Source organism: Poromitra crassiceps, assembly GCF_964638095.1.
Source record: "Poromitra crassiceps genome assembly, chromosome: 7".
Lineage (NCBI taxonomy): Eukaryota > Metazoa > Chordata > Actinopteri > Beryciformes > Melamphaidae > Poromitra > Poromitra crassiceps.
The window spans coordinates 53834650-53853247 of record NC_139628.1 but is presented as its reverse complement, the minus strand read 5'-3'; the positions used below and the strand labels follow the sequence as shown (position 1 = coordinate 53853247).

The window sequence follows — 18598 nt, the reverse complement described above, 5'->3', positions numbered from 1 at the left end:
ACATGCACATGCACACACACACACACACACTCACACACACACACACACACACACGTGCACACACGCACATGCACACACTTCCGATGTACTTTCTGCCAAAACAACAACAACAACAACAACAAACAACCCAATTGAGGTGTTATCTTGGTGCTCTCCTGTCCTGTGTTTTCTCTCAGTCTATGTTGTTTACTACAGAACGCTTTGCCTTCTTATTGACTGGGAAAAGACAATGTTGATGAAATCACTGCAGTATTGGCAGCCTCGGCCTCCAGGTATCCAGCTAGTTCACAGCCTCGCCCTCCAGGTATCCAGCTAGTTCACAGCCTCAGCCTCCAGGTATCCAGCTAGTTCACAGCCTCAGCCTCCAGGTATCCAGCTAGTTCACAGCCTCAGCCTCCAGGTATCCAGCTAGTTCACAGCCTCGGCCTCCAGGTATCCAGCTAGTTCACAGCCTCGGCCTCCAGGTATCCAGCTAGTTCACAGACTTGTATTGGCAGCCTCGGCCTCCAGGTATCCAGCTAGTTCACAGCCTCGGCCTCCAGGTATCCAGCTAGTTCACAGCCTCAGCCTCCAGGTATCCAGCTAGTTCACAGCCTCGGCCTCCAGGTATCCAGCTAGTTCACAGCCTCAGCCTCCAGGTATCCAGCTAGTTCACAGCCTCAGCCTCCAGGTATCCAGCTAGTTCACAGCCTCGGCCTCCAGGTATCCAGCTAGTTCACAGCCTCAGCCTCCAGGTATCCAGCTAGTTCACAGCCTCAGCCTCCAGGTATCCAGCTAGTTCACAGCCTCAGCCTCCAGGTATCCAGCTAGTTCACAGCCTCGGCCTCCAGGTATCCAGCTAGTTCACAGCCTCAGCCTCCAGGTATCCAGCTAGTTCACAGCCTCAGCCTCCAGGTATCCAGCTAGTTCACAGCCTCAGCCTCCAGGTATCCAGCTAGTTCACAGCCTCGGCCTCCAGGTATCCAGCTAGTTCACAGCCTCAGCCTCCAGGTATCCAGCTAGTTCACAGCCTCAGCCTCCAGGTATCCAGCTAGTTCACAGCCTCAGCCTCCAGGTATCCAGCTAGTTCACAGCCTCAGCCTCCAGGTATCCAGCTAGTTCACAGCCTCAGCCTCCAGGTATCCAGCTAGTTCACAGCCTCAGCCTCCAGGTATCCAGCTAGTTCACAGCCTCAGCCTCCAGGTATCCAGCTAGTTCACAGCCTCGGCCTCCAGGTATCCAGCTAGTTCACAGACTTGTCGTTGTCATAGAAATGTCCAACTCCTTCGCCTTGCGACACTTGGCGTCAATAATACAAGGGGGTTTGGGAAATACAGGAAAAAGATGGCAGATAAGGATGATATCCCTACCAGCATTCAGGATTCTTCCCCCCAGCTCTCAATGTTGATAATTTTGACAAAAGTTAGATCCAAAATCAAAGAAATATCACCGGAATCACCCACTGCCGGTCAATCATTCATAAACTCCCATAGTGGTACATGTAACGCAATAAACACTGTAAATGTTCTACCAAAGTGAATTATCGTTTCATGGGCTGACTTAATGTATGAGTCAGCTTCCCTATGCCAAAGTCTATTAATAGTCTCTAGTAGTTAATCATCTCAAATGCTGAATTGGCGTCACGTCAGTGTCTGAGGGCAGCTTCATTCTTATAGAGAGCCACAGTCACGCCCACTTCCAGGTTAGGCATGCGCACCAAGAGATTTCATCCGCCATTTATTTTACCATAGACATTTTGTAAAATTCTTAGAAAAATAGTTTTACTTAGTCAAACCAAACGATTCAGCTATATTGAGAAACAGGAGAGACCATAGAACAGACCAAAAAAAATATATATATTTTCTCTGTTTTTTGTTTTGTTTTGGTCTGAGTGAAATGTTCTATGGTCTCTCCTGATTCTAAATATAGTTGAATCGCGTGGTTTCACCAAATAAAATGTTTTTTTTAATAAGCATTTTACAAAATGTCTATGGGAAAAACACTTGGTGCGCATGCTGAAGCAGGAAGTGACGTCGACTTTGGCTCTCTGTATTCTATTTGTCTCTCCTGTATCATCTCTACAGCTCCTTCTCCCTCCTCACCTCTCTGGGTTCTTGATCTCCTCTGTGACAAAGTTGAGCGTGTCCCAGCCGGAGTAGGAGAACAGAGCGGAGTACAGGGCCAGAGCGATGTCGCCCGGGTCTCTGGACGAGCCATCAAACAGGCCGTCGAAGTTCTGCGTGTGACCTAAACAACGACCAAAAAAAGGCACAAAATTATGAACGTCTTTGTATTTGAAGAATTGGTTTCCAACCATTATTGGAATGGCTGTTTCCTTGTGAAATATTTAAAAACATAGCTAGTGCACGTTAAAATAAAGCTGGGACATAACCCATGGTTTTTATAATGTGGTTGCCAAATGTGAATTTTAGTTCCTATCCTTCAAAAATAACAAATTTCTTTCATGCTTATTATGTGCTTATGTGCTTATTATGTGCTTATTATGTGTTATGTTTTTTCCTGCCCGCAGGAAAAAACAAAAATTAAGTTTTGGTTTCAGGAAGGTGCCCACTTGAAAACCCCAATGACATGCTTCATACTGTTGTTGGCTAGGGTAGGTAACTGGTGATTTGTATGTCTGTTAGCTTGTTAGCTTGCTGTTAGCTTGTTTGTTAGCTTGTTCTTAATCTGGATTGGGTTTCTAACTGTGTTTTACCTCAGATTTTCCCACAAGAGATAGTAACATCTTGTCCTGTGTATTAATGAATACTGTTCAAAATCAGTTTTCACGTTTAGGGAATGTGTGAGAGATGACAAGTTCATCTGGCAGAGTTGAGGGATCGGGGGGGATTTCAGATGAAAGACAGATCCAGAGACGACATCAGTACCTTCTCCGATCTTCACCAGGCCCGTGATGATGACGGCGATGAGGGCGATGACTTTGGCGTAGGTGAAGAAGTCCTGGACCCTGGTGCCCCACTTCACATAGGCACAGTTCACAAAGGTCAGCAAACCTGAAGAAGAACCACAGTAAGTTCACACAGACTCTCCGATATCTAGAATACGCACTTTCATATTTCATATGCACGCGCCAGTGTTGTAATACACACTTTCATATTTCATATGCACGCGCCAGTGTTGTAATACACACTTTCATATGCACACGTCAGTGTTGTAGTACTTTCATATGCACGCGTCAGTGTTGTAATACACACTTTCATATGCACGCGTCAGTGTTGTAGTACTTTCATATGCACGCGTCAGTGTTGTAGTACTTTCATATGCACGCGTCGGTGTTGTAATACACACTTTCATATGCACACGTCAGTGTTGTAGTACTTTCATATGCACACGTCAGTGTTGTAGTACTTTCATATGCACACGTCAGTGTTGTAGTACTTTCATATGCACGTGTCAGTGTTGTAATACACACTTTCATATGCACACGTCAGTGTTGTAGTACTTTCATATGCACGCGTCAGTGTTGTAATACACACTTTCATATGCACACGTCAGTGTTGTAGTACTTTCATATGCACGCGTCAGTGTTGTAGTACTTTCATATGCACGCGTCGGTGTTGTAATACACACTTTCATATGCACACGTCAGTGTTGTAGTACTTTCATATGCACACGTCAGTGTTGTAGTACTTTCATATGCACACGTCAGTGTTGTAGTACTTTCATATGCACGTGTCAGTGTTGTAGTACTTTCATATGCACACGTCAGTGTTGTAGTACTTTCATATGCACGCGTCAGTGTTGTAGTACTTTCATATGCACACGTCAGTGTTGTAGTACTTTCATATGCACACGTCAGTGTTGTAGTACTTTCATATGCACACGTCAGTGTTGTAGTACTTTCATATGCACGCGTCAGTGTTGTAGTACTTTCATATGCACGCGTCAGTGTTGTAGTACTTTCATATACACGCGTCGGTGTTGTAATACACACTTTCATATGCACACGTCAGTGTTGTAGTACTTTCATATGCACACGTCAGTGTTGTAGTACTTTCATATGCACACGTCAGTGTTGTAGTACTTTCATATGCACGCGTCAGTGTTGTAGTACTTTCATATGCACGCGTCAGTGTTGTAGTACTTTCATATGCACGCGTCAGTGTTGTAGTACTTTCATATGCACGCGTCAGTGTTGTAGTACTTTCATATACACGCGTCGGTGTTGTAATACACACTTTCATATGCACACGTCAGTGTTGTAGTACTTTCATATGCACACGTCAGTGTTGTAGTACTTTCATATGCACACGTCAGTGTTGTAGTACTTTCATATGCACACGTCAGTGTTGTAGTACTTTCATATGCACGCGTCAGTGTTGTAGTACTTTCATATACACGCGTCGGTGTTGTAATACACACTTTCATATGCACACGTCAGTGTTGTAGTACTTTCATATGCACACGTCAGTGTTGTAGTACTTTCATATGCACACGTCAGTGTTGTAGTACTTTCATATGCACGCGTCAGTGTTGTAGTACTTTCATATGCACGCGTCAGTGTTGTAGTACTTTCATATGCACACGTCAGTGTTGTAGTACTTTCATATGCACACGTCAGTGTTGTAGTACTTTCATATGCACGTGCCAGTGTTGTAGTACTTTCATATACACATGTCAGTGTTGTAGTACTTTCATATGCACACGTCAGTGTTGTAGTACACACTTTCATATACACACGTCAGTGTTGTAGTACTTTCATATGCACGCGTCAGTGTTGTAGTACACACTTTCATATGCACACGTCAGTGTTGTAGTACTTTCATATACACACGTCAGTGTTGTAGTACTTTCATATACACAGGTCAGTGTTGTAGTACTTTCATATGCACGCGTCAGTGTTGTAGTACTTTCATATGCACGTGTCAGTGTTGTAGTACTTTCATATGCACGCGTCAGTGTTGTAGTACTTTCATATGCACGCGTCAGTGTTGTAGTACTTTCATATGCACGCGTCAGTGTTGTAGTACTTTCATATGCACGTGTCAGTGTTGTAGTACTTTCATATACACACGTCAGTGTTGTAGTACTTTCATATGCACGCGTCAGTGTTGTAGTACTTTCATATACACGCGTCAGTGTTGTAGTACTTTCATATGCACGTGTCAGTGTTGTAGTACTTTCATATGCACACGTCAGTGTTGTAGTACTTTCATATACACACGTCAGTGTTGTAGTACTTTCATATGCACGCGTCAGTGTTGTAGTACTTTCATATACACACGTCAGTGTTGTAGTACTTTCATATACACACGTCAGTGTTGTAGTACTTTCATATGCACACGTCAGTGTTGTAGTACTTTCATATGCACGGGTCAGTGTTGTAGTACTTTCATATGCACACGTCAGTGTTGTAGTACTTTCATATGCACGCGTCAGTGTTGTAGTACTTTCATATGCACACGTCAGTGTTGTAGTACTTTCATATGCACACGTCAGTGTTGTAGTACTTTCATATGCACGCGTCAGTGTTGTAGTACTTTCATATGCACACGTCAGTGTTGTAGTACTTTCATATGCACACGTCAGTGTTGTAGTACTTTCATATGCACGCGTCAGTGTTGTAGTACTTTCATATGCACGCGTCAGTGTTGTAGTACTTTCATATGCACGCGTCAGTGTTGTAGTACTTTCATATGCACACGTCAGTGTTGTAGTACTTTCATATGCACACGTCAGTGTTGTAGTACTTTCATATGCACGTGCCAGTGTTGTAGTACTTTCATATACACATGTCAGTGTTGTAGTACTTTCATATGCACACGTCAGTGTTGTAGTACACACTTTCATATACACACGTCAGTGTTGTAGTACTTTCATATGCACGCGTCAGTGTTGTAGTACACACTTTCATATGCACACGTCAGTGTTGTAGTACTTTCATATACACACGTCAGTGTTGTAGTACTTTCATATACACACGTCAGTGTTGTAGTACTTTCATATGCACACGTCAGTGTTGTAGTACTTTCATATGCACGGGTCAGTGTTGTAGTACTTTCATATGCACACGTCAGTGTTGTAGTACTTTCATATGCACACGTCAGTGTTGTAGTACTTTCATATGCACACGTCAGTGTTGTAGTACTTTCATATGCACACGTCAGTGTTGTAGTACTTTCATATGCACACGTCAGTGTTGTAGTACTTTCATATGCACGTGCCAGTGTTGTAGTACTTTCATATGCACGCGTCAGTGTTGTAATACTTTCATATGCACGTGTCAGTGTTGTAGTACTTTCATATACACACGTCAGTGTTGTAATACTTTCATATGCACACGTCAGTGTTGTAATACTTTCATATGCACACGTCAGTGTTGTAGTACTTTCATATACACACGTCAGTGTTGTAGTACTTTCATATGCACGTGCCAGTGTTGTAGTACTTTCATATGCACGCGTCAGTGTTGTAATACTTTCATATGCACGTGTCAGTGTTGTAGTACTTTCATATACACACGTCAGTGTTGTAGTACTTTCATATGCACGCGTCAGTGTTGTAGTACTTTCATATACACGCGTCAGTGTTGTAGTACTTTCATATGCACGTGTCAGTGTTGTAGTACTTTCATATGCACACGTCAGTGTTGTAGTACTTTCATATACACACGTCAGTGTTGTAGTACTTTCATATGCACGCGTCAGTGTTGTAGTACTTTCATATACACACGTCAGTGTTGTAGTACTTTCATATACACACGTCAGTGTTGTAGTACTTTCATATGCACACGTCAGTGTTGTAGTACTTTCATATGCACGGGTCAGTGTTGTAGTACTTTCATATGCACACGTCAGTGTTGTAGTACTTTCATATGCACGCGTCAGTGTTGTAGTACTTTCATATGCACACGTCAGTGTTGTAGTACTTTCATATGCACACGTCAGTGTTGTAGTACTTTCATATGCACGCGTCAGTGTTGTAGTACTTTCATATGCACACGTCAGTGTTGTAGTACTTTCATATGCACACGTCAGTGTTGTAGTACTTTCATATGCACGCGTCAGTGTTGTAGTACTTTCATATGCACGCGTCAGTGTTGTAGTACTTTCATATGCACGCGTCAGTGTTGTAGTACTTTCATATGCACACGTCAGTGTTGTAGTACTTTCATATGCACACGTCAGTGTTGTAGTACTTTCATATGCACGTGCCAGTGTTGTAGTACTTTCATATACACATGTCAGTGTTGTAGTACTTTCATATGCACACGTCAGTGTTGTAGTACACACTTTCATATACACACGTCAGTGTTGTAGTACTTTCATATGCACGCGTCAGTGTTGTAGTACACACTTTCATATGCACACGTCAGTGTTGTAGTACTTTCATATACACACGTCAGTGTTGTAGTACTTTCATATACACACGTCAGTGTTGTAGTACTTTCATATGCACACGTCAGTGTTGTAGTACTTTCATATGCACGGGTCAGTGTTGTAGTACTTTCATATGCACACGTCAGTGTTGTAGTACTTTCATATGCACACGTCAGTGTTGTAGTACTTTCATATGCACACGTCAGTGTTGTAGTACTTTCATATGCACACGTCAGTGTTGTAGTACTTTCATATGCACACGTCAGTGTTGTAGTACTTTCATATGCACGTGCCAGTGTTGTAGTACTTTCATATGCACGCGTCAGTGTTGTAATACTTTCATATGCACGTGTCAGTGTTGTAGTACTTTCATATACACACGTCAGTGTTGTAATACTTTCATATGCACACGTCAGTGTTGTAATACTTTCATATGCACACGTCAGTGTTGTAGTACTTTCATATACACACGTCAGTGTTGTAATACTTTCATATGCACACGTCAGTGTTGTAATACTTTCATATGCACGTGTCAGTGTTGTAGTACTTTCATATACACACGTCAGTGTTGTAATACTTTCATATGCACACGTCAGTGTTGTAATACTTTCATATGCACGCGTCAGTGTTGTAATACTTTCATATACACACGTCAGTGTTGTAGTACTTTCATATGCACACGTCAGTGTTGTAGTACTTTCATATGCACGCGTCAGTGTTGTAGTACTTTCATATGCACACGTCAGTGTTGTAGTACTTTCATATACACACGTCAGTGTTGTAGTACTTTCATATGCACACGTCAGTGTTGTAATACTTTCATATGCACGCGTCAGTGTTGTAATACTTTCATATACACACGTCAGTGTTGTAGTACTTTCATATGCACACGTCAGTGTTGTAGTACTTTCATATGCACGCGTCAGTGTTGTAGTACTTTCATATGCACACGTCAGTGTTGTAGTACTTTCATATACACACGTCAGTGTTGTAGTACTTTCATATGCACGCGTCAGTGTTGTAATACACACTTTCATATGCACGCGTCAGTGTTGTAATACTTTCATATACACACGTCAGTGTTGTAGTACTTTCATATGCACACGTCAGTGTTGTAATACTTTCATATGCACGCGTCAGTGTTGTAATACTTTCATATACACACGTCAGTGTTGTAGTACTTTCATATGCACACGTCAGTGTTGTAGTACTTTCATATACACATGTCAGTGTTGTAGTACTTTCATATGCACACGTCAGTGTTGTAGTACTTTCATATGCACGCGTCAGTGTTGTAATACTTTCATATACACACGTCAGTGTTGTAGTACTTTCATATGCACACGTCAGTGTTGTAGTACTTTCATATGCACGCGTCAGTGTTGTAATACTTTCATATGCACGCGTCAGTGTTGTAGTACTTTCATATACACACGTCAGTGTTGTAGTACTTTCATATGCACGCGTCAGTGTTGTAATACTTTCATATACACACGTCAGTGTTGTAGTACTTTCATATGCACACGTCAGTGTTGTAGTACTTTCATATGCACGCGTCAGTGTTGTAGTACTTTCATGTTTGTTTGTTTGTTTGTTTTTTGTAATAGTCCCTAATCATTTGGCATATATTGATAGCTATATTAATACCGTGACATTATTCAGTTTTGTGCGCGGGCAGACACGCGTGTTCCACCTCCATGTGGATGTTCAGTAACTCTGGACTCGGACTCTTCTTTGGTGACTCGGACTTTGACTTTGACTCGGACACTGGGGAATCGAGACTCGACACGGACTCACTATAGAGTGACTTGACTACAACAGTGGCACACACACACACGCGCACACACGCACACACACACACACACACACACACACACACACACACACACACGCACACACACACACACACACACACACACACACACACATCCAAGCTCACTCGTTCAAAAAAAAAAAGTGTCAACAATATGAGTGGTGACATGAGCTCAGTATATTCAGTGTGGCCAGATTTAAGGAAACGCTGCTGCTGACTCAAGCAGACTGGCCTGTTGTTTTTCAGACGGGGGAAACAGCTGAGTGCAGCACATACAAGCCTACACACACACACACACACACACACACTTACACACGCACACTTACACACACACACACACACACACACACACACACACACACACACACACACTTACACAAGCACACACACACACACACTCACACTCACACACACACACACACACACACACACTTACACTCACACACACACACACACACACGTACGTACACACACACACACACACACACACACACACACACACAGGTAGGTAGCGGAAGTGAGAGAAAATGTGGAAGTGTAACGGAGACACTGATTTTGCATTTCTGCATCCCAGCCCACGGCCTGAACGACTGACACAACCACTGACACACTGCCTGAATGACTGACACAACCACTGACACACTGCCAGAACGACTGACACAACCACTGACACACTGCCTGAACGACTGACACGACCACTGACACACTGCCTGAACGACTGACACAACCACTGACACACTGCCTGAACGACTGACACAACCACTGACACACTGCCTGAACGACTGACACAACCACTGACACACTGCCTGAATGACTGACACGGCCACTGACACACTGCCTGAATGACTGACACAACCACTGACACACTGCCTGAACGACTGACAGAACCACTGACACACTGCCTGAACGACTGACACGACCACTGACACACTGCCTGAACGACTGATACAACCACTGACACACTGCCTGAACGACTGACACAACCACTGACACACTGCCTGAACGACTGATACAACCACTGACACACTGCCTGAACGACTGACACAACCACTGACACTGCCTGAACGACTGACAGAACCACTGACACACTGCCTGAATGACTCACACAACCACTGACACACTGCCTGAATGACTGACACGACCACTAACACACTGCCTGAACGACTGACAGAACCACTGACACACTGCTGCCTGAATGACTGACACGACCACTGACACACAGCCTGAACGACTGACAGAACCACTGACACACAGCCTGAACGACTGACAGAACCACTGACACACTGCCTGAACGACTGACAGGACAAACGGACTGACAAGTCAGACCGACCCACTACTTGTTTCTTGATGCAGAGAAAACATGTTTTCCAGCTGGTCTCTGTGACTTCTCTTATCTCTTATCAGCACGTGTTCCATGCAGGTTCATAAATATGGAGATAGGAGCACACTCACAGGATGTCTGTATTTTGAGCCATCCAGTGCCCTTCAAGTGCCGATATAACTTAGTGATAATACGGAAGATTTCACTTTTCTTGTCTCTGACAAAACACCTATTGGCCATGAGCAGTAATTGCAGGTGAGATCCAAACTGTTATTATGTGACATTACTCAGTTTGTTCGGCCGTAGTAACCACCCGTAATGCTAGCAGAGACAGTCGCGTTATCCTACTTCACACAAGAGTTGTCAGGAACCTACAGTAACCTACAGAGTGAGTCTGTTGTGTTAGCTCCACCCACCCTGTGAACCTACAGTAACCTACAGAGTGAGTCTATTGTGTTAGCTCCGCCCACCCTGTGAACCTACAGTAACCTACAGAGTGAGTCTGTTGTGTTAGCTCCGCCCACCCTGTGAACCTACAGTAACCTACAGAGTGAGTCTGTTGTGTTAGCTCCGCCCACCCTGTGAACCTACAGTAACCTACAGAGTGAATCTATTGTGTTAGCTCCGCCCACCCTGTGAACCTACAGTAACCTACAGAGTGAATCTATTGTGTTAGCTCCGCCCACCCTGTGAACCTACAGTAACCTACAGAGTGAGTCTGTTGTGTTAGCTCCGCCCACCCTGTGAACCTACAGTAACCTACAGAGTGAATCTATTGTGTTAGCTCCGCCCACCCTGTGAACCTACAGTAACCTACAGAGTGAATCTATTGTGTTAGCTCCGCCCACCCTGTGAACCTACAGTAACCTACCAGAGTGAGTCTGTTGTGTTAGCTCCGCCCACCCTGTGAACCTACAGTAACCTACAGAGTGAGTCTGTTGTGTTAGCTCCGCCCACCCTGTGAACCTACAGTAACCTACAGAGTGAGTCTTATTGTGTTAGCTCCGCCCACCCTGTGAACCTACAGTAACCTACAGAGTGAGTCTTATTGTGTTAGCTCCGCCCACCCTGTGAACCTACAGTAACCTACAGAGTGAGTCTATTGTGTTAGCTCCGCCCACCCTGTGAACCTACAGTAACCTACAGAGTGAGTCTTATTGTGTTAGCTCCGCCCACCCTGTGAAACTACAGTAACCTACAGAGTGAGTCTATTGTGTTAGCTCCGCCCACCCTGTGAACCTACAGTAACCTACAGAGTGAGTCTATTGTGTTAGCTCCGCCCACCCTGTGTCACCACAGGCACCCAGTTCATAAATGCTGCAATACTGAGAATGCAAAGGCTTCCATCAATGGGTCTTAGGCTCAATCACCATTGTGTTAAGTCACTATCAGATAGATAGTGACTTAACAGACATTTATTTAGATGAAAATCTTCTGTATTATCACTTTAAACTTGCTGCTTTATATCCATATATCTTAATTATGACTGGAAAGAAAAGCATTCAGTAAATCTTTCTCTCTATTTTCTGATGACTCTACAAGTGGTTTAAGCACTAGTCTCTTAGAACAGACGAGTTGGCTTCCGCAATTTTCAAATGCTCTCGCCATACCGTCTGTACGTTAGACCCCCAGAACATGCACAAGGAAGTAGTGAAAAAAACCTTCAGACCGGAAGGAAGTTCGACGGAATCTGACCAATCACGACACGCGTGTCCACGAAAAATATGTTCCCCCCGGAAACTTAAACCGATGCAGGTTGCTAATGCTAGCAGTGCTTTAGAATTACCATGGAAGCTACGCCGACGAAACCGGTGAAAGAAGACCCTGATAGACGTAAACGATGTATCCGCGGCTTGGAGGAACCTCGTGCAAGAAGTGTACTTATTCCAGAGTTAAACGAAAGTGATGAGGTAAGTTGCTAACGTTACTGAGCTTATCGTTCGTCTTACTAATCAGCGTTAGCTAACGATAGCTACAGCAGTATACAGCTAGTTAGCTAATGTTAAATTCTGATTGGACGAATGAGCGGAAGTCCCGCCTTTCAACTTCCTCTTCCGTTTGGTGCATGATTCTCCCCCACGAAGTACAGACTGTATATAGCTGCATCCACCGGATGTAGATAAGACAGTCTGTTTTAAGAGACTATTTAAGCACTGATTCAACAAACTCCCCTGCAAACGAGCGGAGTGGTCCTATTTTATCTACATTAGTGTTATCCTCATATCAACACTCGAGTTCATATCACTGCCTGCTCAAAGACTAATACGCCCGTGTTATCACCTCGCGCTAACCTCCACATCACGCAGACATTCAACGAAGAGACCAAAACAGGCTTCCATCAGCGCGCCCCACACGTCGACCACCATAACAGCACAGAGTTCTCAGTAAAGACTCATAACACCATGGTCTTCCTCTACGCCCGACAGGTAGAGAGGAGCATAACAAGTCTGCTCCCCCGCTGGCGGCCCGGCCCGTGCAAACACAAGCAGAGCAGAACGTCCTGGACGGAGGGTGACGGAGGAGAAGCTCCTCGCCACACAGAAGTGGAGGCGCGCCGTGTTGACAGTGGAAGGTTAGAAGGGTGGGAGGTGGGAGATCAGGTTTTTGGAGGCTGGCGCTGGAATCTCCAAATACGGTCCAGATGTCAGGTCAAATGGTTTCTTCTTCAGGTGACTCTTTACAACGAGGGCACATTAATTAAGGGTTAGCTCATGTTTAATAAGCGACTAAACCTTAATTCACGGTTAACTCATGTGTCCAGTAATCACTAAGGTCATCAGTGTTGTCATAGCTCGGAAACTCAGGCAGCAGAATTTTCTCCGTCTTTCCGACTTCGTGACAGACTACGATCACATGCGCGAAGCGACACCGGCACTTCCTGGTTATTTTCCCCGAGCAGGGCGACGCCCTCTTCCTGGTTACTTATGGGGGTTACGTATCCGGATACAGGTGACATTTAAAAACCAGGTGTAAATGGGGTTAAGTTTCTCCCTGCAGGTACACAACACCCCATTTTTCACCTGGTTTTTAAATGGGACCTGTATCCGGATAAGTCAGAGGTTTTCAAAGTGCGAGCCGGGCCTTCCCAGGGGGGCTCCAAGCAGTTTCAGGGGAGGCTCAGTGAAAAATATTAGGCTACATTAGTTATTAAAAGGAGATCTCATAGAATAGCCTAAATGTGTGTGATTTGGTTAAAGAGATAGTTCAGAGATACAGTAGTTTGGGGGAATTTGACCGTTTTCCCCAGAGTCGGAAACAACATAAATGGCTTCAGACAGACCTTTTTTATCTGTGTGGTCTGAAGTATGTCAAACAGCAATATCAGCCTATCCTGGATCAATCGTTGACTGTCGATAGTGTCTATGGGATCAAAGAACATATTGATCGCATAGGCATCCAGGAAATGAGCGAGGGGGGGGGGGCTCCTTTTCCCAAGCTTTGTCTTGTGGGAGGCCCACAGTCTCAGACTTTGAAAACCCCTGGAATAAGTTGTCTGGATAATGGTCGCATTTAAAAACCAGGTGTAAATGGGGCGAAAGAGACCCTGAACACAATGTGAGCCAGACTACCTCCAGATGTGGTCAGGAAGATCTGATCACATTCTGATCACGACGTGTTTACACCTTGCATGAACGTGTGTTTTTCCGTCTCCAGATAACATCCAGATTAACTTATCCTGATTCAGGTCACATTTATGCATTGTCTTTTTGTTGTTTTTCCTATTTCTTTATCTCTGAATATTGACATGAGCGCTACGCTGCATAATGACACCAAGACAAATTCCTCGTACGTCATCTTGCATACTGTGGCAATAAAAGTGATTCTGATTCTGATTAAAAACCAGGTGTAAATGGGGACGATCGGTTTCCTCGAATGGAGAGGGCAAACGGAGAGGAGGAGAGTTTCTCTTTACGAGCCCAGCTGGCAGGAACCATGTTTAGCTTGTTTAGCATCTTGGTAGCTTTGAAGGGTTTGCTGCTATGCTGAACTGTCGGTTGCACCGTTGGTCGTCCGAGTCAGGTCAGAGTCTTAGGACTTTACCTTTGAGCTATCAGCACAGTCAGCCCTGCACAACACTGCTTATCATGCACTTGTGCGCACATGCCTATTAGATGGGTGTGGGTGGGTTGATAAATGAGTAATATTTATTACTAACTAGCACGGTGATTTGATTCGGATCCTTAAATGTCAGCGCTTATCTGTGAGTTTCTTTGAGATATTGCTGGCCAGCTCGTTAACAAGCTCTCAGCCTTGGGAGGGGGGTTGTTGTCTCGGTGTCTCTGGTTGCCTGAGTGCTGGCATTTCAGTCACCGCTGCGCTCCACAGTTGGGCTCGGTTGCCTGGGGTTGCGTTGTTTTGCGAATTTGCTGCTGCTTTCTTATTACTTTGATTAAAGTGTGTTTGTCAGCGATGCTCTTTCTGGGTGCTGTTAGTTGCCTGAGCAATCTGGGTTCCAACCACAGACAAAAGGGTAAGGCTGTCTTTCACGGGCATGACTCACCCTTCATAGGGCATGACTCACCCCTCATAGCTCAAAAAGCTGTGACTCCAGCGGACATGTGCAAGACGCCACGCCGGCTCTTCTAAATCAGTGCTCCTCTGAGATGGGCTGAGCTGGCATGATCTTCCCTGACTCTCCCTGCTCGGCGCAGGAAACACGTGCGGACGTCTGACTCTTGACATCCCTCGGTCGGTTCCTCTTTTTCTCTGTGTGGGATTCGGCTGCTGACATGCTGACATGCCTTTCATTGCTTTTCACTTCTCTCTGTGAAACACACAGACCGACGTGAAGCCCATACAGCTCACGTGCTGTCTCTGTCTTACATGCAAACCTCTGCAGCTGTGGAAGACGTCTTCATCATCTCTCTCTATATAGCTCACTCACTCACTCACTTACTCACTCTCAGTCTATCGGTCGATCTATCTATCTATCTATCTATCTATCTATCTATCTATCTATCTATCTATCTCTCTCTCTATCTATCTATCTATCTATCTATCTATCTATCTATCTATCTATCTATCTATTTATCTACGTATCTATATCAGTGGTTCTCAAAGTGAGGTCCGGGGACCCTCAAGGGGTCCTTGAGATGGTTCCAGGGGGGTCCACAGCAAAATCTTATTAAATGGGGGTCCGTGGTCTAACGGGGGTCAGTTTAGGGGTCCTTGACGTGAAAAGGTTTGAGACCCACTGATCTATATTACATTCACACTCATCTCTCTCTCTGCCCACCCCCCACTCTCTCTCTCTCTCTCTCTCTCTCCCCCTCTCTCTCTCACACACTCACTCTCTCACACACACTCTTTCTCTCTGTCTCACACACACACACACACACACTCTCTCTCTCTCTCCCCCACTCTCTCTCTCTCTCTCTCTCTCTCTCACTCACACACACACGCACACACACACACACACCCCCCCCCCCCTCTCTCTCTCTCTCTCTCACTCACACACACACACACACTCCCCCCCCCCCTCTCTCTCTCTCACACACACACACACACACTCACTCTCCAATTTTGGTGATTCTCATGTTTTCTATAAGTGACTATGTGTGTTTGATGCGAGATGGAAAAGTCGGGTGCCGTGATGTTTTGACCAAGTAGGCAATATTAGTTTTGCTGTCATGTTATGTTTTATTTGATGTTTTCATATCCTATATGCCTATAGCCCTATGTTTCTGTTTATTAAAAAAAAAACATTTTATGAAAAGCATTTCAACATAATATAGAGTATAGACTTTTAGCAGTATGAAGGATGCTGCTGTGTGGGAACACAAAGTCTACGTGCAGAGAGGTCTGGTGTGTCCGTGCCAGATGATCTTATCTGGAGACTTGCTCCAAACAATGAATCCCTGGAGGAAGGCTCATTCATTAGAGAGCTGTAAGTGGTGTTCCTGCACACTCCTTTCCTCTGCTTGTGTGAATCGGAAGTAGCGTGCAAGAGGCAGCATAAATATGATTTGTGTTCATAATCAATTTGGAATCAAACTCTGACCAGACCATGAGAGAGCGTCCGTTATTCCACAACTTTTGCACCGCACCTAGATGTGTGTGGCTAGGCTCACCCCCCCCCCCGCCCTGCTGTACAAGGAAGTGTGAGGGTCTCTCTCTGTCCTCTCTCTCCTTCCTCTCACACACAGACACCCCTCAAACACGTACTTACATATACAGGCGGCCGCCAGCAGCCTGTTGGCCAGGTACGGCGCTATACAGGTGGGGAAGATGGGCTGCACCATGTAGTTGGAGAAGGTGATGGCGATGACGGCCTGGCTGGTCGGCTCGATGATCAGCAGCGACGTCCACAGGCGGATGAAGGCCAGGAAGCCCCCGAAGGCCTCCAGGATGTAGGCGTAGGAGGCCCCCGACTTGGTGATGGTGGTGCCCAGCTCGGCGTAGCACAGGGCGCCGAACACGGAGAAGATCCCGCCGACGGTCCACACCACCAGCGACAGGCCGTAGGAGGCGCTGTGGATCAGCACGCCCTTGGGCGAGACGAAGATGCCCGAGCCGATCATGTTGCCCACGATCAGACACACGCCGTTCAGCAGGGAGATCTCCTGCTTCAGCTTCATGGATTCCCCCGAGTCTTCGGACTTGACGGACGGCGGCCCGCTGTTGGTCGCCTCTTGCGTGGTGGGGGCGGGGCTGTAGGACGCCATCGTTGGGTGTGTGTTGGCGGCTGGTCGATTAAAGGGGGCGGGGGGATTGGGGATATACCTCTATGAGAAGCTGCTGATTGGATGCAATTTCAGTCACTCAAGAGTCTTTCTATTTGAGGCCACTTTTCTCCAGCGAGCTATGGACCATCTGGTGACATCTGTTGGAGGAGAAGATAAAAAGGTCTTATCAGTGAGGCTGTTGCCACGGCGACTGATTTGTCAGAGCATACACACGTTATGGCAACTGAGCTATTTGATCGCGAGCAGACTGTGAAACAATTAGAATTCGGGATCACGTTGGTCTTTCAAACCACGGCCAAAACTAGTGACGGGTTCAATGTATTTAGCGTGTCACAGACGCTGATGAAGGGAACACGTAGAAAACACAGCCACGCACATTGAGACAGCGCGTGCTCACGTCTGGATTTGGGAGCAGTTTGAGAGCGCCACTAAGCGGTGCGGAAAATGGCCTTTTAAGGTTGAGTGTATTGACAGAGAGAGAGGGAGAGGAGCAAACATGCACACATGCGCCGCAAAACACTCGTCATTACTAACCTGTGAAGTCTGAGAAAAGTAAGAATGACTGACAAACACGTCACACACACACACACATTTGAGACACACATGAGTCACAGCCACCCATTTACCTACCTACACACACACACGCTTTCTTCGCTGTCAGCATAGTGACCTGTCACATGGTTACCAAAGTTCATTATCCTCAACATGTATGGACTTTAATGATGAGACCGAGCGAGTCATGCCGGGCAGCGTATATTGCACTCAGACCCACCTTACTCTGCATGACAACCTCCACACACACAGGTTTCAATAAACACACTCTCGCTCTGTCTGAAGTCAAGTTAATATTCTCAATTTTGCCCTGGTCTGAATCAAACACACACACACACACGCACGAACACACACACACACACACACACACACACACACACACACACACACACGCACGAACACACACACACACACACACACACACACACACAGTTAAATGTCAAGATTCAGTTGGCTGTCCGTGGGGTTGTGAGTGATAAGCACTGAATCAGACTGTGTGGTAAAAACAGACTTTAGTGACGCAGTGACTTTGGACAGACTGGCACAGAGATCAATATTGAGACAGAACAATGAGGTGTACAGATATAGATTATGATTCCAAGATAGGCGTCTGGAACTGAAGAGGAGAGATATAGAGCCATAATGGAGAGAGAGAGAGAGGGCAGAGAATCGTCAAAGTATCGCTGTGCACTTTACTGAGGTAAGGGAGTGGAGAGACACTTTACTGAGGTAAGGGAGTGGAGGAGACACTTTACTGAGGTAAGGGAGTGGAGGAGACACTTTACTGAGGTAAGGGAGTGGAGGAGATCTGACAGCGAGAGGCTGAGGAGTTCAGATGCCTTCCAACACGTCGGCACGTGCGTTCGGATAAGGAGTGAAAAAGGTGCAAGGTTCAAAACCCGCTGAT

General features: G+C 45.4%; 1 protein-coding gene across 1 annotated transcript in view; it reads right to left on the bottom strand.

Moving 5' to 3' along the window:
• LOC310780137 (Y+L amino acid transporter 2-like) overlaps positions 1-17220 on the bottom strand; it is a 28465-nt gene extending 11245 nt beyond the window's left edge. The window contains exons 1-3 of the mRNA XM_083640691.1: positions 16623-17220; positions 2868-2993; positions 2082-2226 (exon numbers count right to left, since the gene is read on the bottom strand). Of these exons, the coding sequence (XP_083496817.1) occupies positions 2082-2226; positions 2868-2993; positions 16623-17118 (767 nt within the window). The 5' untranslated portion in view covers positions 17119-17220. The remainder of the gene's footprint in view (positions 1-2081; positions 2227-2867; positions 2994-16622) is intronic.
• Positions 17221-18598: the final 1378 nt, after the last annotated feature.